Genomic DNA, 25,042 nt, shown 5'->3' with positions numbered 1-25,042 from the left:
ATCTGGCCTGGATCTGAAACGACATTTGAAAATTCGCAGAGGCCCAAATCCTGAGCAATGCTGGATTCTTCTTCTCTTTTTTTTGTAAAGTTTTTTTTATTTGATTTTACATTTAATGTTTACATTCAGACATAAGTCATAATCACAAAAATATAGGATTCCCCGAATCCTTGGACTTCATTCCACCCCTCCATGGGTTCCATTGTTAGTCCCTTTCCACTGCATCTTACATTGTCCTCCATTTTTTTTTAACCTTACAAATGTTATCACAGTCCTGCTAATGTTTTTAATTGTTTACAGTGTTCTCCAAGGTAAATTATAAAATTTCCCCATTCCTTATCTTCCTGGTTTCTGATCTTTCCAGTCATTTTTGCCAATTCGGTGTAATCCATCAACTTGATCAACCACTCTTCTCTGGTAGGAATTTTGTCATCCTTCCTGGGCAATGCTGGATTCCGTAGGAGTCTAAGATCAGTGCAGGCAAGATGAAGCCAAAAGCTTAAGTAGCCTCAATATGTAACAATCAATTCAGTCAAGATGGTTTAATCCTTCTTAGTCAGTTTCAAATTGGGCTGGCAACTGGTCCTCTATCTTGTGTGGCACTTGTGTCCTGCTTATAGGTTTCACATAGCCATCTGTAAGAACAGAATTCTGGACCTGATGGGTTTTTGGTCTGATCCAGCAGGCCTCCTATGTTATGTTCTGACCTTGAGCCTGTCAGAAGCGGTTTTAGGGTAGTGTGACCCACCAGTCACAGTGGGCACCATACTACAGGGGATGCCACAATGCTATAGAACAGAGTGCAAGAGGTGGGGGGGGGGGATTTTAGCATTGCACAGGGCATCGCTGAAATTTGAGAGCCCAAAGTCTATCATTGAGCCTGTGCTTTCAACAATGCCCAATAAATCCTGCCAGTGGAACATTGCCCACCTCTGTACTTCCATGCCAGGAAAAAGCTTCCATTGCTTTATTTCTGCTTGTCAGGTTGCTATTACAGACCCAGGAGCATGGCCCAGTAAACAAGACAGCCAGAAAACAAACAAAACAAAAACAGTGCTGGCAATACTAAAAGGAACCTCAAAATTCTAGTACAATGGTACCTCAGGTTACACATGCTTCAGGTTACAGGCTCCGCTAACCCAGAAATAGTACCTCGTGTTAAGAACTTTGCTTCAGGATGAGAACAGAAATTGCACAGCAGTGGCATGACGGCAGCAGGAGGCCCCATAAGCTAACGTGGTACCACAGGTTAAGAACAGTTTCAGGTTAAGAACAGACCTCCAGAACGAAGTAACTTCTTAACCCGAGGTACCACTGTACCTGATGACCTCCTCCCCAGTCAACTGCATCCAATTCACAAGATTATGAAAAGCTGACTTACATTGGTCCATTTGGCCCAATAATGTTCACAATAACTGGCAGCAGTTCTCCAGGATTTCACCAGCCCTAACTGGAGATGTTGGGGTTTGAAGACCTTCTGCAGGAAAGCAGATGCTCTACCACTGAGCTACAGTCTTTCCCCATGTCCAGATTCCCTGCCCAGATCTGGAGGAGGAAACCACTGCATCTCCTATTCACCTTAGCTTTCAGTTCACCACATGTAACCTCCTAGTCTTGCTTCCCAGATCTGGCAACGAAACCCAGACATTTTGCCTCATGTTGCCAGACCCCACATCTTCCAACAATGAAAACTGGGAATCTTATGTTCCAAGAAATCCTACGTTCCTAATAGCTGGGTTGTACTGGAGTTGTCTGAGTTAATTCTCCGTGGTGCGTAATAACAGTAACTATGCTTGCTTAGCACCTCCGAGCTGTTTTATGAACGTTAGCTAATGAGCTCCACCACACCCTAGCTTAAGAAATGATTGTTATCTTCATGTGACAAGGCTGAGAAAAGTAGGCAACTGAAAACACTGTGACTTTCCTACAGGCAAATTTCTCCAATATGGAAAGGGTCCCTTCCCTAAAACAGGTAAATGCTACAACATATGCACGCTTACTTCGGAGGGAGCCTCCCAAGTGATTTACTTCTGGGCAAATGTGCATAAAATCAGCATGCCTTCGTGCCCTTTGCTCCTCACCCCATTTTCTCTCTCTCCCTTTTGGAACCTGTACGTAGATGCAGTTAATGCAGCAGACATTTTAAAATGATGACCTTTTAAAATGAAGGCTAAATCTTAAACTATGGAATTCACAGCCACAAGATGTGGTGATGGCTGCCAATTTAGATGACTTTAGAAGTCATCTAAACAAATTCACGGACGATAAGGCTATCAAAAGCCACTATCATAATATTTTGCCTTTGGTGCACCTCTAAATAGCAGTCATTGGGGAACAACAAAAGGAGGGTGAAATTGCTTGTGGGCATCTGGCTTGGCCACTGTGGGGAACAGCATGCTGGTCTAGACAGGGTTTTGGTTGGAGCCAACAGGGCTCTCATTGTTCATACCTCCCTTCCTTTCAGTGCAACGGCTCCACTCAGATTCAGCACCCCACACCCGCCCCTATGCAGTTGTCATTAATCAAAACCACAGAAGATTCAATCCCAAAAATATTTTCACAAGTTTGGCCCCAAAGTTTCTGAACTGATTGCACGAATCTTCTGAGAGTTATGGTTTTATTTATGTCTTACATTTATGCCTGGCCTTTCTGCTATCATGGAACTGAAGGCAGTGTGTGCACAGTTCCTTGGGTGGTCTTGCTTAACTTCAACATGCTCCTGTGCCTTTAAACTGTGCTCTGGAATTTTATGTAATGGGGCTGAGTCTGGTTGTTGTCTAAAACCTCTGGGGGGCACCAATTTGGAGAAGAGAAACACTACCACTCCAAGTAAAGCAGTCCTGGTCGAGATAGCCCAATAGAGTGATTCAGTGCTTTTTTTCTGGGCGTACGCAGGGGTTCACATACCCCTAAACATTTTGTGAATCTAAGATTGGCCTCATTGAGGGGCAGTATTTCAATATGAGTAGGAAAATGAGAGTACCCCTAAACTTTTTTTTAAATAGAAAGAAAGCACTGGAATGTTTCAGTATATGGCAGAGTCATACAGAAGCGTGTGTGTGTGTGGAGATGAAAGGACAACTTCCTTTATGCCTGCTGAGAAATCAGAAGCTTGAAATTCTACTTTGGCTGATCCAACTAGATCAGAGTTGGCCAACCTGCAGCCTTAGGCCTAATTTCAAAAACTTCTACAAGATATCATATCAGACCTCTGGCTAGCAAGAACGATGCTCCACCCACCTCTGGCTGCAGTCTTGCCCCTTATTGGCAAGAGGCCACTGGCAGATTACCCCTGAGGGAATGTGGCCATTGACAGACAAATGGTTGCCTACCCCTGATATAGAACATCTCAGGTGGCCCAACTTGCTAGCAGAACACCCTTGGCAGCAGTTGGTTGATGTTCTGGGAAAGTACATGACTATGCTTTCAGCATAGCATAGAGAGACTTTTTTGTTTAACATTTCAGGCATGTTAATTTAGGATGAGAAATGAGTCCTGCCAGATAGAGATCCATCAAGGTAATGCCATTGATTCCAATCTTTGTAACCCCACGGTAAAAGCTAAACCTCGTTCCCTGAAGAGTCAGATTTCTTGAGGGATAAGGAAACATCACACGTATTTTCTTTTTTCTTTTACGTCTTAGTTCCTGTTAGGGAAACCACAGATAGAGAGATACTTCTGTCTCTCCGTCTCATATTTACAGTAGACGCAATATAGCCAGACATATTAATTAGAACATTGCAATAATCCAACCGATACATGATAACAAAACCATGATGTTGAATATTTATCGCCGGGCAGATCATGGAGAAACAAAGGCAGCACGCTGTAACGGTTCGCCCACATGCCGTGCACCTGATAGCGGATCTCGGAGGCTTTCAACTAAGCCACAGCCTATTTGCAAAACTCAATGGGAGAGTGGCAGCAGCCACAGCAGAGCAAAAAATCAACAGCTCTACCTCCATCAGAGTACAGAAAACACCACAGAAAACCGCAAAGCTGATGGTTGGCCAACTTTCAGTCTATGGAATGTGCTTCCCTGTGTTTAGTGTCAGGGGCCAGCTAAAAACCTGCCTGTTCTGTCAGGATTATTATTTTCATTTTTTATGTAGAAGGATGGCTGGGTGGCTGGAAAAGTGACTAATGCTCTGTTTTACTATATTCTTGATTTTCTTTTCTTTTCATTACTGATTATTGTATGTGTACATTTAAAGCAATTACGAATCCACCATAAACATAGATCTTGAAGCAATTTGCAACAAAATAAAATACAGAATAATTTACCTCATAAATGAAACAGTAGAGTACTAAAAGTGACCGGATAAGTTAACTTTTCAGAAATGAAAATGTTTTTGCAGCACATCAAAATCCGTTCAATGTTGGTATCTGTCTCCCCTCCACTGGGCAGGTGTTCCATCATGCAGGGGCTAATGCGCTGAATTCTGATTATAGAGATTTGATTTTGGGAGCCAGAAACACCTCCTAAAGCTCAGCCCCTGTCAATTTCTGTCATCTAGCTAGCCTATAGGGAACGAGGTACTATTTGTTTATTCTTGCAAGTCACCCTAGGATGAAGGGCGGAATACAGTGGTACCTTGGGTTACATACGCTTCAGGTTACAGACGCTTCAGGTTACAGACTCTGCTAACCCAGAAATAGTACCTCGGGTTAAGAACTTTGCTTCAGGATGAGAACAGAAATTGCGCGGCGGCGGCGCGGCAGCAGCAGGAGGCCCCATTAGCTAAAGTGGTGCTTCAGGTTAAGAACAGTTTCAGGTTAAGAATGGACCTCCAGAATGAATTAAGTACTTAACCCGAGGTACCACTGTATACTCATCATGTCCCTGAAGTTCATCTGGCCTTTACCAGAGGCCAAGCTTTCAGTGAGGCAGGCTCATTGTTGAGGAACTCCTTGCTAATAGTGGTTCAGCAGGAGTCATTTACCTCCTACATATAATTTCTAATCTACTAACCTCACCCTCCTGTTCCTCAACACATGGACGTATTGAAGGCTAATTGGCCCATACAATCAGCCCCATCCTTTCCAAGAGCTGTGGTTTGGATTAAGCAGCCTCTTATATCTTCCTGGCTTTGCCATTTCTCCACCTCTTATATCTTCCTGGATACCATTTCTCCACCAGGTACTGGCACATCCTCCAGGGATGCAGGAGCACAGCTGGCTGGATTCTCTGGATGGATATCTTAGGCTTCATCAGCCGGCTTCCCCACTTGCCTGCCAGACGCCACACTCGCAACCCAGCACATCAGTCAAACCAGTTTGGTGACATTGTGCCCGCCCTTCTGAGGGCTAGGTATTAAAGCATCTGCATCTTGGAGAGAAACAAGCCCTGTCACCCCAGAGGGCATCCCTCTTGCCACGCTCTCCCACTTCGGGGAGGACTGAGTGACAGCAGATCCGAAAACAAAAGAAAAAGAAAACCAGAATCATGGCAAGACAGCAAGGGGCACCCAGATTCGGCACCGCAGGAGTTCTGCTACTGATTTTGGCTGCCTTGATGATTCAAAGAGGGATCTGCAAGCAGTGGCATTATGGATATAATTCTTGTGAAAATGACCAGCAGATAATACCCGACAGAGGTAAGCGTTAGAAGCTCCCATTGCATTCATTTAGGCCACCTTTATTTCAACAATTTATATACTGCTTAAACAGCAGAGAACAAGCTCAACAAATGCAAGAAAGATTAAAACAAATCGGGTAATAACTATCAGATCAGAAATGCCTTAAAATGCTCTATGGGGAAGGATCATAGCTCAGTGGTAGAGCACTTGCCTTGGGAGCAGAAGGTCCCGGGTTCAATCCCCCACATCTCCAGGTGGGGTTGGCAGAGACAGCCTGCCTGAAATCCTGGATAGCTGCTGCCAGTCAGTGTAAACAGTACTGAGCTAGATGGATCAATGGTCTGACTTGGTATAAGGTACTTTCCTATTTGCCTATGCTTTCTGAAATATAAGAAAGTATTCAGTAGGTGCCAGAAGTTTAACACGGAGGGTCCCCCTGTCTGATCCCATTTGGAAGAGAGTTCCACCAAAGATTGTGGGATCGAGACACCTAAGAGTGCGTCTAGGATCCAGGATTCCTGAATCCTTTCACCAGTCCTGGGGGGAAAAGTAGTACTTCGGGTGTGGTGAATTTGGGAGGCAAAACACCTAAGGCTTCTAGGGGCAAACATTCAAGATCCTTGGAAAAGTGATCCTTTAGCCAGCTTCGTTTTTATTATTCTTAATGAACAGAGTGATTAAATGATGATAAAAAATGATATTTCTGTCCTAGTGCGTGGTTAGGGCCAAAGAATGAATTCTAAGCTATGATTTTTAGTACAGAACCAGTAGTTGCCAAATGATTCTGGACTAATTAGGTTAGTGCGGCCAAGCTGTGTGTGTTTTTGTTTTTTGGGGGGGAGGGTGGCATACAGGAGAAAAGTCTCTCTTGACCCACTGTGGAAAGGCTCCTGCTTTTCCTAATTCGACTCTATGGTAGTGATACCGAGTGGGTGTGTTGATTACTTTTCTTTTTATTTATATCTCACTTTTCTATTAAAATAATAACCAAAGCACATTACAAAAAAGAATACATGTGCACAAACACATAATAAGAGAGTGCAGTGATACATCATTAAAACAAAACAACAGTAGGAGACCACGGAGGAAAACATCAAAAGGCAGAAAAACTAAAATTAGACTTAACAATTAACAATAATTATACATTTAGTTTTTCTGCCTCTTGATGTTAATTGCTGCTTGAAATATTATTGCTAGACACTGGACAGATTTACTAGGGGCCCCACTTACAGCAAGTAGGTTTACTAGGAAACTCACTCATAAGCTAAGTAGCAAGAGGACAAAGCAAGACATCCCCCCCCAACATGGTATGATTTTATTCAATATGTAAAAGATGACTCTTGCATTCTGAGTCCACATCCAACTTTTCAAAGTATACGACTACCTTGAGACAATGCAATAAACTGTTCTGTACCTCTCTCCTCTCCCACACACTCTCAATGCACATTGCTGTATGGGTTTGTAATGTGACTTTTATCCTTTATCAGCCTGAGAATTCCATAAAGATGGTCCTGACAGTATCCTCTTTCCCTCCCTCCCTCCAACCTAATTATTCTTTTTATTGCTAGTTCCTTGTTTATGTTTGCATTTATATTTGCTACTGATCTCTGTATCCTATTCTGAAACAAAGTGCCTCCTCGAGATATGCAAATCTGTAAAAACATGTTTGTTTGTTTTTTTATATTTTTTATTTTTAAAACAACCAATAAAAACTATTGATATAAAAACTACAATTATATTGAGAATAGGGAAGAGTATTTTTCAATTCTCCACATTTCCACAATGGCTTTCAACATTTTAGTGCTATTTTATGCTACCATAACACACTTTTGTGTGCAATTTTGCCTAATATGCACATTTTTTGCAAAGCAACTTTGCCCCATATGCATTTTCCACTAATATGTGCATTCATATGCACACTTGCATTTCTGTGCACATTACTTGGCTGGAGAACTGCATTGCAAAAAATAAAAAAATAAAAAGGAGAAAAGCTAATTTCAAAGGATGGCTGTTCTCCAGTCCATATCTTGTTTCAGAAAGTGCAAACTTGGTAGACATGCCTATAAATACAAACTGATTCAATTCCCCCCCCCCATCCCATCATAAAACTAGCAAGTTACTGATTATGGAAGAATATAATGAAAGGGATGGTAGTCATATGGTCTTTGGAAATTCCAGTGCTAGGTGAGGTGGGTGTACATGGATCGTATAACAACCCTTATAATTTCCCCCTATTTAGCATCATTCTGAAGCATTGTGGGTGATTAAAAAGGGTGGCTAGACATAGCTGCCCAGTCCTGTTTGGGTTACTGCTACTGCAGCCAGGTAAGCCCACTAACAGAGGGAGGGACCCACTAGAGGACACTTTGCCCAGGGAGCCCATCTCAAACTTTGAGCTAACCCTCCTTCCCACCCTGTGACATCTTGCATATGGAAGGAAACTGAGACCATTGATGTCCTAACAACTGCAGTGTTTATATCTGGATGCACAGAAAGAAGAAGAGAGTGAGAAACGGAGGTTGATACCAGAGAGCATTTCACATAGACTAAACTTCTTTGGTCACCATCTCTCTTTCTCCTACAACACACCATTTATGGTAATATGTGGTTAAGCCTGCCTAGTGCTTCCTCCTTTGTTATAAGTGGGCAGAAAGTATGTTGCCAAGTTCTGAACTGGCCCCGGGAGCATCACTTCAGGAGCAGGCTGGATCAACACAAGCTTAGCAGGTGATAATGCTTATCTCTACAGCCTGGAAAAAACAAACACCAGTTGCTGATTTCGGCATATCAAACAGCTGCTTCAAGGCATAAGAGCAAGCTAGGCTGGATTGGTTTCCTCATCTCCTGGCCAGTTGCCATCTTGATGTACAAATGTGAAGCTTAAGAAGGGGCCCATCCTGCTGATCCTAAAAGATGGCTGAGACGAGGAAAAGTGCTGTAGCTCAGTGGGAGACCATCTGCTTTGTGTGCAGAAGGTCCAAGATTCAACCCCTGGCCTTTTCAGGTAGGGCTGCAAATGCCCTCATTCAGAAGCCATCCTTATCAGGTTGTCCCTAGCATCTGGTGTCCAGATTTTGCTGCCACAGAACATGGAATTTCCATAACAACAACAACAACAACAACAATTTATTATTTATACCCCGCCCATCTGGCTGGGTTTCCCCAGCCACTCTGGGCAGCTTCCAACTGAATATTAAAAACAGTACAGCATCAGACATTAAAAACTTCCCTAAAGAGGGCTGCCTTCAGTTGTCTTTTAAAAGTAAAATAGTTGTTTATTGCTTTGACATCTGCTGGGAGGGCGTTCCACAGGGCAGGTGCCACTACCGAGAAGGCCCTCTGCCTGGTTCCCTGTAACCTTACTTCTCGCAATGAGGGAACTGCCAGAAGGCCCGCGGCGCTGGATCTCAGTGTCCGGGCTGAACGATGGGGGTGGAGACGCTCCTTCAGGTATACAGGACCGAGGCCGTTTAGGGCTTTAAAGGTCAGCACCAACACTTTGAATTGTGCTCAGAAATGTACTGGGAGCCAATGCAGATCTCTCAGAACCGGTGTTATGTGGTCCCGGTGGCCACTCCCAGTCACCAGTCTAGCTGCCGCATTCTGGATTAATTGCAGTTTCCGGGTCACCTTCAAAGGTAGCCCCACGTAGAGCGCGTTGCAGTAGTCCAAGCGGGAGATAACTAGAGCATGCACCACTCTGGCAAGACAGTCTGCGGGCAGGTAGGGTCTTAGCCTGCGTACCAGATGGAGCTGGTAAACAGCTGCCCTGGATACAGATTTGACCTGTGCCTCCATGGACAGCTGTGAGTCCAAAATGACTCCCAGGCTGCGAACCTGGTCCTTCAGGGGCACAGTTACCCCATTCAGGACCAGGGAATCCCCCACACCCGCCCGCCCCCTGTCCCCCAAAAACAGTACTTCTGTCTTGTCAGGATTCAATTTCAATCTGTTAGCTGCCATCCATCCTCCAACAGCCTCCAGGCACTCACACAGGACCTTCACCGCCTTCACTGGTTCTGATTTAAAGGAGAGGTAGAGCTGGGTGTCATCTGCATACTGATGAACACCCAGCCCAAACCCCCTGATGATCTCTACCAACGGCTTCATATAGATATTAAAAAGCATGGGGGAGAGGACGGAACCTTGAGGCACCCCACAAGTGAGAGCCCAGGGGTCTGAACACTCATCCCCCACCACCACTTTCTGGACACAGCCCAGGAGTGTCCAGGATGACTTTAGAGCCATGACTTTAGAGCCATTGATAGGCCTATTTCTTACCCCTCAGAGCAAATGTTTGGAGTCACTGATGATGTGGCTGAGTTAGGGGTGGGTGGCACCACTTTGCAATAGTTCTGGTCCTACTTGGATGGTCATTTCCAGAGGGTGATGCTTGGTCAGTGCTCTTCAGCCAGGTGGCGCCTTCAATATGGGTTCCCTCAGGGTTCAATTTTATCCCCTGTGCTATTTAACATCTACATGAAACTGCTAAGTGGGGCTATCTGGAGTTTTGTCAGCAATATGCTGATGACACAAAGATCTACTTCTCCTTTACATCTGCAGTTATGGCAGTGGATGTGCAGGACCATTGCCTTGCTTCGGTAATGGACTGGATGAGAGCCAACGAACTGAAGCTCAATCCAGATAAGACTGAGACACTGTTAGTGGGTGGTTCCCTAGACCACGTGGGTGCCTGCTCTTGATGCATAGTTTGTGGGTACTTCTGGATCCTTTGCTGTCACTTGAGGCTCAGGTGGTCTAAGTGGCCCGGAGGGACTTCCATCAACTTCAGTTGGTGGCCCAGCTGTGCCCCCATCTGGACAGGATTAGCCTAACTTCTGTTATCTATGCTCTGGTAACCTGTAGGCTAGATTACTGCAATGCGTTACACCTTGGGCTGTATAAAATGGTTCGGAAACATCAGCTGCTGAAGAATTCAGTGGCCAGATGGCTCACTGGGGCAGGGCAGTTTGAGAATATTACACCAATCCTGGCCGAATTGCACTGGCTGCCAATTAGTTTCTAGGCCCAATTAATAGTGCTGGCTTTGATGTTAAATGGCTCAGGACTGCAATACTTGAAAGACCGCTTCTCCCCATATGAGATGACCTGGACCCTGTGATCATCAGCTGAGGCTCTTCTTCATGTGCCTCCTTCATGAGAGGTCTGGAGGGTGGCAACACAAGATCAGGCCTTTTCTGGAGTGGTTCCCCATTTGTGGAGTGGTTCCCCATCTCTCCAGGGGGATTCATCTGGCGCCTTCATTATACATCTTTTGGTGTTTCTCTCCTGCCAGGCCTTGGGCTGATTAGCAATCTATGTCCTTTTAAATGTGTGTGTGTGAGAGAGAGAGGGAGGAGATTATGGGTTTGTTTTGTTCTGGTTTTAATATGTATTTTGTGTTTTTATTTTGTATTTTTATGCTGTGAACCACCCTGAGATCTTCAGATGAAGAGCAGTGTATAAGTTTTAATAATAATAATAATAATAATAATAATAATAATAATAATAATAATAATTTGAGACCTGCCTAGCCCTGAAATAGAGAATTTGCTACTCTTGGTGACCCTTGCTTTCATGAATTCCCAGCTGCACACATATGGGTGGAGCTATTTGGAAAAAGAAGGGTGTGTGAGGTTTCTGGGAATGTTACATGATATTCCAAAAGATTATGGGATAAGCTGTTTGAGGACTTCTTGAGTGTGCTGTGTGCCAATCTGGGTGGTGTGGCTGATTGGATTAATTATGTATGGATTGTGTGCATATGGGGTGCGGATAATGTGTCTGTGATTCTGGTCCTGAATGATTTATGCAGTACTCTCTCTCTCTCTCTTGGAAAAAAAATGAGATGCTGGTACTCATATCTTGATAAAAGTGTCATGGGTGTCAAAACAATATAGTTGCCATGGGCACCAAATAAGAAGGAGAAGGAGGTGATAGTACTTTCTACTGGTGGATATCATCACCCTTTGATCTAGGACAGAATGGTTGTTGAAGAAGCTTCCAGGATAATCCTACAGCCATGAATATTTTCCTGCAAAAGTTGTAGTTTGATGAGTCTGCCACTGGGGTCCCCTAGTTTCTTTTCACAGAATTGAAGTTCCCAGGGTTTCCCCTGGGCAGTGGCGTAGCGTGGGTTCTCAGCACCCGGGGCAAGGCAAGTAATTTGCGCCCCCTAACCCGTGGATTTTAGCACTCGAGTCTCTTCCGCGCCCCCCCAGATGTTGCGCCAGGTGCGGCAGGCCCCCCCCTGCACCCCCCACGCTACGCCACTGCTCCCACCACAAGTCTTCAGGACAGCCATCCGAAGGCTGGCACGGGGAGAAGGTCTCTCCACACCACCGCCAGCCTTCGGAGGAGCCTTCTGAAGCCTGGCGGCGGGAGGAGGTCTCTCCGCCCCACCGCCAGGCTTCGGAGGAGCCTTCCGAAGGCTGGTGGTGGGGCGGAGAGACCTCCTCCCGCCGCCAGGCTTCGGAGCAGCCTTCCGAAGCCTGGCGGTGGGGCGGAGAGCCCTCCTCCCGCCGCCAGGCTTCGGAGCAGCCTTCCGAAGCCTGGCGGTGGGGCGGAGAGCCCTCCTCCCGCCGCCAGGCTTCGGAGCAGCCTTCCGAAGCCTGGCGGTGGGGCGGAGAGCCCTCCTCCCGCCGCCAGGCTTCGGAGCATCCTTCCGAAGCCTGGCGGCGGGAGGAGGTCTCTCTGCCCCACCGCCAGGCTTCGGAGGAGGTCCGAGGACAGTGGGGAAGACGCGCTGTGCTTCCCCGCTGTCCCGGAGATTTCCCTATGGACTTTTGTCTTGCGAAGGGCCGGCCAAACGCGCCCCCCCAATGTTGCGCCCGGTGCGGCCGGCACCCCTGGCACCCCCCACGCTACGCCACTGCCCCTGGGAATGACTGTCAAACCAGTTTACATATGTAGCATCAATAGGCCCACATGGAAGTGGGAGGCAGCAATAAATAAATACTTGGGAATAAAATTTTCATTGTATTTATTGCTACAGTTGTCTGCAAATTATTATATGATGCAGGCTTCCTGGTTGTGAAACTCCACTGTGAAGTCTTCAAGCTAAAACCTTTATGCTGAAGAAATGGATGGTTAATTAGCTAATGATGATTTCCATAATTAGATCTGATATAACTTTATTTGTTCGCTTGCTCCTCTATGGCAGGTTAAATAGCTCCGTGACCACATGATTGACAAGCTGTAATTTAATCCTGAGGTTGGGAGAGTGGTTTTTAAACATTCCATGGCATCAGTTTAATGAATTCAAAGTCTGGCACTAATTGAACTAATGAATACTGAACACCAAGCTAATTGCACTAGATACATTTGCTCTTCAACTCATCTGACATAATGGTGCCAAAGTTCAAGGGAAGAGTCCACTTCCCTTGAATTTAGTTTAAATACAGTGTTTAAATAATTTGCTCCCACTTAGCACATCTTATGCTTTCGTTCTTCTGTTGTCCTCCTCATGAATTTGGGTGGTATTCATATACCATACAAATAATAACAGATTTGAAGTTGGCTTTTTCTAGGCAAATCAAAGTTTAAGCTAAGCATGATTTATTCTTGGATGGGTCAAATGTCAAACTGTGATTACCTTTGCACATGGTTTTGCTCTTGTCCTTGTGACCATGCCAGAGGAGGAGCAGGGGAGTGCGAAAGGGGGGATCTGGGAGCCTGAGACTCATTTGTGTAGTGCTAATCCAGGGGTAGCCAATGTTGTAGTCTCCAGAGGCTGTTGGACTACATCTCCCACAAGCCCCTGCCAGAATGGCCAATGGCCAGGGATGATGGGAGTTGCAGTCCAACCACAGCTGGACTGTCCCTGTACAAATCAATGGATAAAGGTGTATGCACATATCCACCCTCTTTCACCCCTTCCTTCCCCCCCTGCCTGAAAGAACTGCATGCTAGTGCACGCCACAGCCCAAACCTCCAAGGGATATGGCACTCCCAAGTTCTATATAACCTTCCAACCTTTCTGTTGCTTGGGAGATTTTGTTAGCAGCTTGTGGATCACCTTAGTCATCCTGTCTTTGGATGTGACTGCACACCTCACCCTTTCCCATCTTGTATCTGTGGCTTTGCCATGGGTTGGGAAATCACTAATCTCACAGAACGGCACACCCTTATTTCTCCCATTGTAACAAAGCAAAAAAAAAAGCAAACTGGAAAACAAAAAACCTAAAGCAAGATTCAATTTGTGTTGAGAAAGATAGTTCTGGCTGACGAATGGATTAGGATGATGTGAAATCATGAATATTAAGATGGTGGGTTTTGACTCTGCATGTGTGAGATATATTAGAGCTGCTTGTCTGATTAGGAATATCCGTCAATTAATTGCATCCCTTTTAGTTTACTAATCTTAACTGAGGTTGCATATGTTGCACATCAGGAAAAATCTGCATATACTACTGAGAATCGCATACAAAACTACATTATATTCTGGAAAGCTGTGCAAAACTATGTTTATTGGGCATAATTACATATAAAACTGTGTATAGTAGGATAAATTTGCACTAAAATGCTGATGAATTTTCACAAACTGTTGCAGAAATGTGGAGAGCGGAACAATGAAAAAATGAGAAACTGAAACTGACAAATTCGCAGTGCACATTCAAAACGTTGTCTCAGAAGGAGTCCTGTTCAAAGCAGATCCCTGCAATTGATGTGCCTCAGTTAGTAATGCCCAACTTAAACCTTTTTCCTAGTTTCAGGCATCCTACCTGTAATGTATTTGTCAGATTCGGCATTCGTGCAGCCTGACAGAATTTGACATGGAAGTTTGACCTGGTGGTTATGGGCAAAGTGCACAGATCTTTCTTGGGCCTGACCGTGGGTTAGCAGCCCAACCTGACAAATGCATATTCTTGCTAGTTAGCATGAGAAAGGGCTAAGTCCATGGAGCTGTATGGCTGATAGGCAGATACTCAGACCATAGAAATGCAATTGGTAGAGAGGGCTCAGTGTAGGGTTGCCATATTTCAAAAAATGAAAATCCAGACACAAAGGTTTTTGTCCTTTTTTCAGCAAAGTTGTTGAACTTTTCTTTTTGATTTTTTAAAAAGTTTTTGGTAAAATCTCAACAAAAAATATATTTTTGAGCTAATTTTCAAATGAAAATCACCAACATCTACACTACTGACATGGGCTGCCATATGTCGGAATTTCCTGGACATTTCAGTGATTTTCGCCCGGATGCTGCTTAAGGGGGCTGAATACCAGCTATGTCTGGAAAATTCTGGATGTATGGCAACCCTAGCTCCGTGCATATAGTATTTTGCCTATTTAGTTTTTACTGCTACTGTTTCTGTGAACTGAAACTGAGAAACTGTAAACTGTCCTGGTGGTAGAGGGAGTAAAGCACATAGACTCTCCTACCTGAACCCTTGGCTTCCTTTCCAATGTAAAACAAAATACATTATACCAGACAATCAATGGTGATTACATGTTATAATAAATTGATTAGGATTGATTACATTTTTGGTTATGTCAGACACAGGTGATTAGTTAACATATATCATAAAATTTTAAAAAAGCAATTATATTTGATTTGGAATGAATTAGATTGTGTGCATTTCTTGTAATCAGAAAGTACCACAATGGTTGGATGTAACTGGGATATATATTTAGAGAGAAAATGCTATACTGAAAATGAAAGGTTTTCTAGCACTGGATTCTTTTTAGCTTGAAAGGTATACAATTGATAGGCATATTTCAGATCCCTAATGGTAATCAGGTAAGTGCCTAATTTTCTGGGAGAGGATGATCTCCAAACCAGCTATTGTTTCAGGAATTCCAAGAAGAAACTTCCAGGCAAAGATATGCAATTCAAATTTATTGTGATGTCAACAGACTTGCTGTGTGCTCCCTGACAGGGTGGACTAATTCAGGGTGACTAATTCAGGAAACACTGCCCTGCATCTCAGTTGTCCTCATTTGCCCTCAGTGATGTCAGTGCATAGCTAAATCTGTTTAGCTATGTAATTGTGCTGCGCCTCAGTCAACCCAAATTTAATATCTTATATACTGCTTGATATAACAAAAACTCTAAGTGGTTCACACAAGCTGCAATAATAAAACTGCAAGCAAAAACAAGTCAGTACACAATATCAAAATGCAATAAATATCCTGTAAAGCATTGAGCAAAACGTTAAAACAAAAACACTGAAATTGCAAGTGCACTATTACCGTAATTTGGAGAAAAGACATGGTGGACCACATCCCTGAAGCATCTCTGACAGTGAAGGAAAAACTGGGCAAGATGGACAAAGCGTCTTCTGTCAAGGCAACTTCATGTGCTCCTTTCATTACATCATTAAATGATATTAATTTGATATCTACAAACTTAAGGAGTGCCCCCTTTCTTTTAGTAGGAAACACTTCCCATGAAACACTGTGCAGTTCAGTTATTAGATCAGCTGTGCTCTCCTCCGATAGTGCATTGGCTGATGCCATTCACATTCAGTTGACATCTTATTGGCCAGCATCTTGTGTTCCCACTGCTTGCCCTTGTCTGAGAGCTGCAAGATGGAGATCATGTCTCCTCCTGTCCATTTCACACCAAGGCTTAGGTACAAGCCTGGGGAGGTGGGAGAGATTTAAAAAAGCAGTCTCAGCATCAGGAGCTGGGGAGGATATTTGGGGCAATCCAATCCCCCCCCCCCAATTATTTTCTTCTTCTTGGAATAAAAGTCCTGTGATTACTTCTGGTTTTTGATTGTGTATCTTTAGCTTTAAGCCCTGGGTCACAATTGTCCCTGTTGATTCCTCCTCTTTCTGTTGCAGGTTATCATATGACCCGTTCCCATTGGGGTAAGTTTTTATCATCAGACTTTTTAACCTTTTACGCTGGGTTCTGGGGATAAGCAACCTGTGGCCCTCCAGATGTTGCTGGTGTGGGCAATGGTCAGGTATAATGGGAATTGGAAGGCAACAGATTGTCCGTCCATGTCTTGTACATTCCAGGGGACCCCACTAAGCAACACAATATGGACATCCACATCCTGCTTCTCTACTACAGATGTAGCTTAGATCCTGGGTTTAGAGGTCACCTATGACAAGGCTAAAAGCGCAAATCTTTCTAGTGGGATGCAACAAATTCCCTATGAGCACAGGCAACCCAGGACTCAGCTATACAGCTGCAAATAAAATGTTTTAAGTGTGCTGTAAAGTGCATTATACAAATGTGACAGTAAATGGTGATGGTGAGCTATGGCAAATTCAATATATTTTTCAAAACGTTAAAAAAACACATTTTCACTTTTTTTAAAAATATGTGTCTAGATTACACCACCATTACTTCTTAAAAGTTGTTTTAGCATGGAATTTGGTCTCCGTAGTTGGGGTAGATGGTTTCAATGCCTTTCATCTCTTGATATAAGGCAGCTTCCTATGTTCAAAACATGGGAGAGGTCTTGGTCTCCCCTTTGTTGTTCCCACAAAGGCTGTCTTTTCAGTTAGGGCAACATCAGTCCCTCACACCTGTTAAATTTGAAGTTTGATGCAAAATTCAGAATGCTGAGAATCTTGTAGTGTCTTTAAAAGCAAGCTTACGAGGTCTCGTGGCTGAAACAAAATGAATCTGAAAATGAAACATAGTAAGGTGACGCAGTTCAGTGCTCTGTGTTATCCTTTTCCCCTCTTTGTGCCTGGCAGAAATAGAATAAGACTGCAATCCCTTTACACACTTGCCTGTATTTAAGCCCTCTTGTCAGTGGAACTTACTTTCCAGTTCATAGGCTGCGCCGCATATTAGACACAAGATGTAGACATGTGCCAAATCTACTTCCTTTGCAAAATGCATTGTCTAGACTTTGGAAAAAATGGAAATAAAACCAGTATCCCTCCACAAATTTTCCATTCCCCACTCCTCCATGAGTGATTTTAAACCTCTGGTCACACAAGAAGGCATCCATTGAAAATATCACCATTCCAATCTCTGAAAGGCTTTCAGTATCATCACCAGCACTTGAATTAGGCTCAGAAACAAACTGGAACCCAGTGCCATTGCCTTAGCAAGAGAAGCACATGTACCCAGCAGGTGGGCCCCTTTTAACAGTTGGCCCACTGCATTCTAGACCTTTTGGAGTTCTTGGAACTTTTCAAAGGCAACCCCAAATAGAGCACAACAGTAATCTAGGAGTGATGCAACTAAGGCCTCAGATGATCACTCAGAGAACAGGATGCTGGGCCAGATTTGGCCTTTTGTCAGATCCAGCAGGGCTGCTCTCCTGTTCTTAAGGAGTGTGTTGACTTAGCCAGATGTGCAGTGTACAGAACAGATTGCTCCCAGTGTTGAGTTTAACCCCACCCATCTCTTTCTTTTCCTAGTATGTGGGCGACCAATCACCCTGAATAGAAATGTTGGGGGTGAGGACTCTGTGGAAGGTGAATGGCCATGGCAGGTCAGTGTGAAGAAGATGGGCAAGCATATCTGTGGAGGGGCTTTGATAACCCATGATTGGATTGTGACCGCAGCACATTGCTTCCCACCGTGAGTAACCCAGAAATGGCTCTTTTCCTCCCACCTGCAGTCCACTGAGCCCAAGACTCTTTACAAGTCAGGTGGGAGACTATCCTATAAATGCACCCCCCCAATGAAAAGGCCCTGTTCTCTGTGTCATCCATGTCATCTCAGATGTTGTGGGAACTATAAGAAAAGCCCAGAAGATATAGGCTGTTTTCAATATATAGATAGGTTCGCCTGAAGATGTGTCATCCTTTGGATATCCTGGCCCAAGCCCTGGAGGTCTCTGTGTTAGACTACAGTCTTGGGGGTAATGCAGATTATGTCCAAGGCAAAGAATCCAGTTGTCTATAGACTACAACCCTGGTCATCTATCTTTCAAAAATAATCTCTGCTGAATTTCTCTCCTGACCATTGTAATTCCCCACTCAGCATTCCTATTCCTTGGAAACCAGGTTGTATATTTTAATTTATACATCCACTGCATTTCTGTTTCTAAAAATAAACTGAAGGCAAAGATTATGAGGCAGCTTCATATTGTTTTAATGTTTCACAGTATGTTAAAGCTTATAAGGTTCTGCAAATTCTGCTTTCCAGACCCAGGCTTAAGAATAAAGTATTAAAGTTCAGCACCAGTTATCTTGATTAGTTTGCAAAAGAGCTGAGATATAGACACATGTTTCTATTAAAGTGCCTTAACAAAAGGTATTTTCAGGGCTTTCCCCCACAGCTGGAACTCACCGCAAATCAGTTCCAGCACCTCTCAGGTGGGTGCCATTGCCATTCTAAGAGATTGAGGGAGGTGTTCATGATTAGTTCCGGCACCTCTTTTTTGAGAAACATAGCACTGGGTATCTTAATGAACTTCCCAAGGACATAAAATTAACAAGGAGCTCTGATCCAATCTGTTAGCTCAACTGCTGCAAGACTTATTTTAATTAGCTGAAAGAATTGTTTGGCAAGATGATTTGTTTTGATCTGGTAAACTTTGCTCTTGACAAGCTTCCTAGCTGTAAGATGCTTCAGATAAAGTGTACCCAGAACAAAGGCAGAATGGGAAATCAGAATCAGAATGCCCATGGGACCATCTCAGGCTTAAAGTGCAGGTTTGCCCAATGTGTCCTTCCTTTTTGTTGTTGCTACAAATTTGAGATAGTCTGAATGCTTCCCTGGGTCTAATAGCATCCCAAAGCCTCCTGATCCCAGCCAAGTAAATTGTATGCAATGGCGACAATGTTCCTCATAGCAATTTTTCATCCATCCCCTTGCAGAGAAGGTGATCTCTCCCAATACTCTGTGCTGCTAGGGGCCAACAAACTGGAGAATTCCTGGCCCCACAAACAGTCCATAGGAGTTGGAGACATAATCAGGAATCCCCGCTATGCAGGGGAGGCCACAAGCGGAGACATCGCCTTGGTGAGGCTGATCTTCCCAGTGAGATTCACCAATTACATCAGCCCAATCTGTGTACCTGCACCCAACGTGGACTTTCCTGCAGGCATGATGTGCTGGGTCACTGGCTGGGGAGATATCAGTGAAGGACGTGAGTACTGGGAGAAGGGAAAATGTTAGAACTGGACAAGGTTTCCTTCTTGTCCAGGAAAATGCAAAATAATAATGATGCACCTTTCCTGCTCTAAAAAGCCTGTTTCTAAGATCCATGCCCCAACTTTCCTTTCCCTTGTAATGGGATTTGCTGAGAATACGTATGAATGCTTTGAAAAAATACTGTGATCAGTGGTTAGCAGTCATGATGGCTGTATGCTAATTCTGGGATCCGAGGGAGAAGGCTGCTGCCCTTGTGTCTTGCTTGTAGGCATCTGATTGGCTAGTGGGGGAAGCAGAGTGCTGGAGGGAAAAAGCTGAAGCTCAGTGCTAGAGCAGATGCTTTGCGCTCCAGCATCTCCAATATATTACAAACGCCCAGCCTGCTTGAAGAAAATTAGGAACTTGACTTACATGTGGAGCCTGGTAAGTATGCTAGAAGTAAAGGTTGGTCTTGCATGTTACCCAACAATTGGAAGCTAGTAAAAACTTTGTTCCATCTGATTGCATCTATACCCTAAAGGTATACTTGACTGACCTTCTTGCACATCTGTTTATGGTGTGCCTTCCAACTCACAAATGGATTGTGCAAGTGGTAAATGAAATATAATAAAATGATAACCGTGTCTCCATGTTTCTGCTTCACTATCCCATGTTCTTCACTTCAGAGGATCTGCCTTCTCCAAAGAAGCTCCAGAAGCTTCAGGTGCCCATAATAGATCTTCAGACCTGCAGACGGCTCTATAGTATTGACATGGGACCAAACCTGCCCCAGAAACCCATCCAGGACGACATGATGTGTGCCGGGTATGCTGAGGGTATGAAGGACACGTGTAAGGTGAGGGATTTCTCTCATCAAGACCTGCCTTCAGTTCCACATGGATAAGGTCCTTCCTGTCTCACTTGCTATCCAATTCTATTATTCTTTAAGACATTTGATATTCAGCCTCACCATTGAAAAGAGACTGCATGAGATGGCATACATTAACTGTCCAGGGGTCCTTTCCCTTTTCCCTTGTGGGTCCTGCTAGTGGGCTTTCCTGGGGCATCTGATTGGCCCCTGTAAGAACAGAATGCTGGACTAGATGGGCCTTTGGCCTGATCCAACAGGGCTCTTCTCATGTTCTCATCCCCTCCCCAGAAAAAAACTATGCATTCCCATACATCTTCTCCACCCTCAACATATGCTTCTTTGTAAAATGCATTTTGCTTTAGTTTCTAAGCTGAGAGCTGCACTGTTGGGAAGTATGAGAAGGTTTCCCCACCTCCTAACAACCATGCCACACTGAATCACAAATGCATCTAACACCCATCTTTGTGTTGGCCTAGGGTGATTCTGGTGGCCCACTGATGTGCAAGATAAACCAGGAATGGCTCTTGGCTGGTATTGTCAGCTGGGGAGAAGGCTGTGCTGAGAAGAACCGCCCTGGCGTGTACATCCGCCTTACCGCATACCACGACTGGATTCACAGGATTATCCCCAATTTGGAATTTGTTGAACCTAGGAGGGGTTACAACACCAGGATCAGGAATCAAGGCACTTCTGGAGCTGTTGGGAGGGGACAGGCCTTCATAACTGCCCTGCTCCAGGTTTTGGTGTGGACCCTTATTCATATCTTGTCATAGGATCTGTGGGAAAAAGAAGTTACAAGTGGTCAAGTGCTGCGGGGTTACCTCTCATCTCATCTTTCTCCCATTTCTTGGTCACTCCTAACTTCATCTGCCCAGGATGCTAATAACTACTATCCACTTGGCCGTGAGCAGCACTTGCACAGGGAGCTACAAATGCAGTGAGCGCATGGATGCCTCTGCAGACATAGAGATGGTTTGGTGCTTCCTTCTCAACAGGGGGATGCAACACCCTTTTTCATGACCCCTACTAGCCACTGTCTCCTTTCTTGCCACAAAACTTTTACATATGTATGGTGCAATCAGAAATCATGGGTAGCTGGGACGGGGAGGGGGGCATCATCATGGAATCATCATGTGTCTGTTGGGTGATGCCTTAAGGCAGGGGTGCCCAAACTTTTTTCAAAGAGGACCAGATTTGATGAAGGCCTGCGAAATGGAATTTGGACATGCCTGCCTTAAGGGACAGAGTTGGACCTCTGAGGCAAATTAATTGAGGCTCAAACTACAGAAAACGCTCAGCTGTCTGATTCCCCCACTTGTTGTTTTTTTTTAAAGGCAAAACAGCTTTGTAAACTGTCTTAAACTTTTCATGACACTGAAAATCAGCTACCTGAGGTAGCTGCCTGATTCATGGTAAATGCCAATTCCTACCTCTGATACTGAACTTGCTTTTTACTGGATCAAAGTTGAAAAGCAAAGTCATCAATGTATTTGATACATTCAAATTTCTAAAGATTAGCATTATCTTCACCTTACCTCCCGCCACCCAGGTCAGTGTATCACAATATGCATTAAAAAAAAAAAGTTTCAACTTTAGGATGCTAGTGTTATGACTATTTTAAAAGTCCATATTTCAGTCTAATACAAAACTGTCTTTTTGGAATACGTATGCTTGAAACAGGTTTGTGTAAGAGTTGCTTCAAGGAATCCTTACCTTTACTCCCTCTTTATCTATTTCTATCTGCCCATATCACTTTATGTTTTCAAGTATACCTGAAATACAAAATTATAGTGATTTTATGACAATTTCATTGTCATGGCAACCTGGGAGTTGCAGTTTGGGAATAATGGTCTGTTAGGCAATGTTTCCTCACAGAACTGCAATTCTCAGGAGGAAAGAATAACTTTCAAAGTAATTAAAAACTGTGATGTAGATGTGCCCTTAATTAATCACATGCACTATTCCTCAGCTGGCCATGACACTAAGCAGCAGCCATTATCCTGTCTTCTATGGGTTTAACTATTTTCCATTACACCAACCAAATTATTAGCAATCATGTAGTGGGTTTCGGAGAAAATTGAAGATGAGGCATGGACACCCTGATGGTGACTGGCACCACAGTACAAGGGCAAGGGAGATCTAAGTCTTCCCTCCACAACTGTGATTTGGTAAATATAATCTCCCATACAGTAGTTAGCATTAAGGAAAAAAACCACTCCCATTGACAGCAGTACTTCGCCCCCTCTAATGTTATCTGCTGGACTGGGCAAGGGAATATTTTTGCTGAGACCAGAGTTGGGGAGGGATGACTTAACCCTCCCCTCCCTCACATGCTGCAGTGGTGATTACAGCTGGCTCGACCCCGCAGCCAGGTATTTAATTAAAACAAATTCATGACATCATAGCTAATCACATTGCTAGCACAATGTGTAGTTAGGGGCCTTACATTTTGCTTCCTTTATGGAGTCCAGAGCCAGATGCCCTGAAACTTTAGCTCTCAAAATATGCTCAAGAATCTTGTAAATGAATGAAAAGTGGAAAAAATTAAAGGGGCGGAAAAGTGAAAAAAATGAGGGGTGGGAAAATTAAAGGGGGAGTGTTTAAAGTGTTGGCCACTGGAGTGTATGGTTTGTGTGATTTGCAAAACGTCACATATTAATAAAATACTTTGCTTAATAAAATCCTTTGTTGGTGTTCAAAGGCTCTTTAATGGTGTATTAAAGTAGCTGGAATAAACAGCAGCACTGATGAAAGATTAAAGCAGAAGGGGAAAATAATGTAATGCACATTGGACGAAAACAGCCAAGAAAAACAGTCAGATGTCACTTATCAGCTTTCAGTATATCCCTTTTCTGCCCAAGGTGGAGCAATTAATATAAGCTATGAACACCTTTCAGTAGCTGTACGAGGTGAAATAATGTTAACATGTTGTTTCAACAAGTGGGCGGAACGAAACCCAGGTGCCATGGCTGCCAAATCTATGCAACAAGGGCAGAGCAGGAGCAGAAAGACATACTGTTCTGAAAAACACACCACAGAATGGCAGTTATGGCCACAACCCCAGCATCAGTTACACCACCACCAGCATCTCTCTATCATGGCTCACTGCAGTGACAACCTCCCCCCCCCCCCAGATGCTCAGACATGTAGGGAACCAGTACATTGGTGCTGGCAGGCACCTCCACCCACTGACCCACCTAAATAGTAAGTTGCCTTGTGACTGCTTCTAGTTGGAAAAATCAAACACGAACATACCTAAATAATAATGCCCTTCATTATGTGCACAATGACACCACAGCACCTCCTTGCTTCTCTGAGATCCCAGGTAGCCCAGAAGGAAGAGCTGGGGTAAGACATTTTTCTGCTTGAGGTAGAGCAATGAATGGCACATCTCTCACACCCAAGTCTAGGTGCGTAGTACCCAAGGCTGGTCAAGTTACTTTTTTGGACTCCTGAGGCAGAAAACCCTCACAAGCAACTCTCTCTGACCCTAGCAATCAAAATGGATTGGGCCAGATTAAACGAACTTGGTGTGCTAGTAAAAGACTGCACAAGGACTCTCATGAGCGTAATGGGGCTTCCCCCATGCTTCCTGGCCACTTGCCCCCACATCTCCCCTAAATCTGCTCTGGGGAGTCAGGAGAGCTCCCAGAACAGCATACAGAGGGAGGAAAAGGGAGATAAACACCAGAATGCTGTTGCTACCCAAACAGCCACCGTCCTCCTGCCAACCTTCCCCCTATTGTCCTGAATTTTATTGCGTAGGTGAGGGGAAGCTGTGGTTCTCCAAGTCCCATCCGCCCCAGCCAGCATGGTCAGGGTTGATGGGAGTCATAGTTCAAAATATATGGAGGGCACCTGGGTGGGGAGGGATGTAAAGTACCATGCACATTGATACTGCTGTATCAACAACAGTTGTCTCCCTAGCATCTGTTATATGGAGACTTTTTGAAATATGGCAACCATACTTCAGATATAAAATGTGTGTTTTCATATAACAGTGTCCTGGAACGGGTTTTCCAATGCTTTCCAGATATAAGCCTTCAACAATCTCTTTAAGAAATGGAGCTGCAGTCAGAGCATGATGATGATGATGATGAATAATTTATTTATACCCCACCCATCTGGCTGGGTTTCCCCAGCCACTCTGGGCAGCTGCCAAGAGATTAAAAACAGAATAAAACATCAAACATCAAAAACAGGGCTGCCTTCAGATGTCTTCTAAAAGTCAGATAGTTGTTTATTTCCTTGACATCTGATGAGTTTGAAATCCATTGCTTTTTTCTTGTTGCTGTTCTTTCACCTTAGCTATATGTTCCCTGCTTCCCTGAAATGCACACTTAAACAAAATCATTGGATGCTGTGTTCTACAAAGCTGGAAAGACACAGCTATAGATGTTTCAAAACACGCCTCAGGGCTTCCGTGTTCCAGTTCTGAAGAACATTCTGCTTTCCTCTAGTACAGCAATTGTGCACTTGGTAGTGATGAAAGAGGCTGCATATTAATCTGCCAAGTTTCAAAAAAATGAAGAAGTGGTAAATGCAGCCTCCTCACAATCTTGACATTGTTTAACACTGATGAAAGCAGAGTTGCGAAAG

At 44.1% G+C, this 25,042-nt stretch overlaps 2 protein-coding genes and 1 long non-coding RNA gene across 3 annotated transcripts in view; 2 read left to right on the top strand and 1 right to left on the bottom strand.

The window, feature by feature from the left end:
- The window catches only part of LOC308461606 (serine protease 33-like), a 326,492-nt gene that overhangs the window by 178,117 nt on the left and 123,333 nt on the right, over positions 1–25,042 (top strand). The gene's annotated exons all lie outside the window — the stretch shown is intronic.
- LOC308461607 (serine protease 27-like) lies at positions 5,237–23,124 on the top strand. The gene is made up of 6 exons (XM_080978659.1): positions 5,237–5,597; positions 16,365–16,391; positions 17,910–18,072; positions 19,317–19,588; positions 20,259–20,428; positions 20,920–23,124. The coding sequence occupies exons 1-6, from the start codon at positions 5,447–5,449 to the stop codon at positions 21,214–21,216; spliced, it is 1,080 nt and encodes a 359-aa protein (XP_080834785.1). The 5' UTR covers positions 5,237–5,446; the 3' UTR covers positions 21,217–23,124.
- Positions 16,782–17,900, bottom strand: LOC308461624. Its single transcript, XR_013978926.1, has 2 exons — positions 17,304–17,900; positions 16,782–17,160 (listed from the first exon to the last, which is right to left on the bottom strand). It is a non-coding gene; the product is annotated as an uncharacterized lncRNA (long non-coding RNA).

The sequence above is a fragment of the Podarcis pityusensis genome, assembly GCF_964106645.2.
Source record: "Podarcis pityusensis genome assembly, chromosome: 13".
Classification (NCBI taxonomy): domain Eukaryota; kingdom Metazoa; phylum Chordata; class Lepidosauria; order Squamata; family Lacertidae; genus Podarcis; species Podarcis pityusensis.
Note: the sequence above shows the minus strand (reverse complement) of the source record. Positions and strands in the feature narration are given on the sequence as shown.

Coding starts and splice junctions, on each gene's coding strand:
- LOC308461607 (XM_080978659.1), top strand. CDS start 5,447: ATGGCAAGACAGCAAGGGGCACCCAGATTCGGCACCGCAGGAGTTCTG. Junction 16,392..17,909: donor TATGACCCGTTCCCATTGGG/GTAAGTTTTTAT, acceptor TTCTTTTCCTAG/TATGTGGGCGACCAATCACC. Junction 19,589..20,258: donor GGGAGATATCAGTGAAGGAC/GTGAGTACTGGG, acceptor TCTTCACTTCAG/AGGATCTGCCTTCTCCAAAG.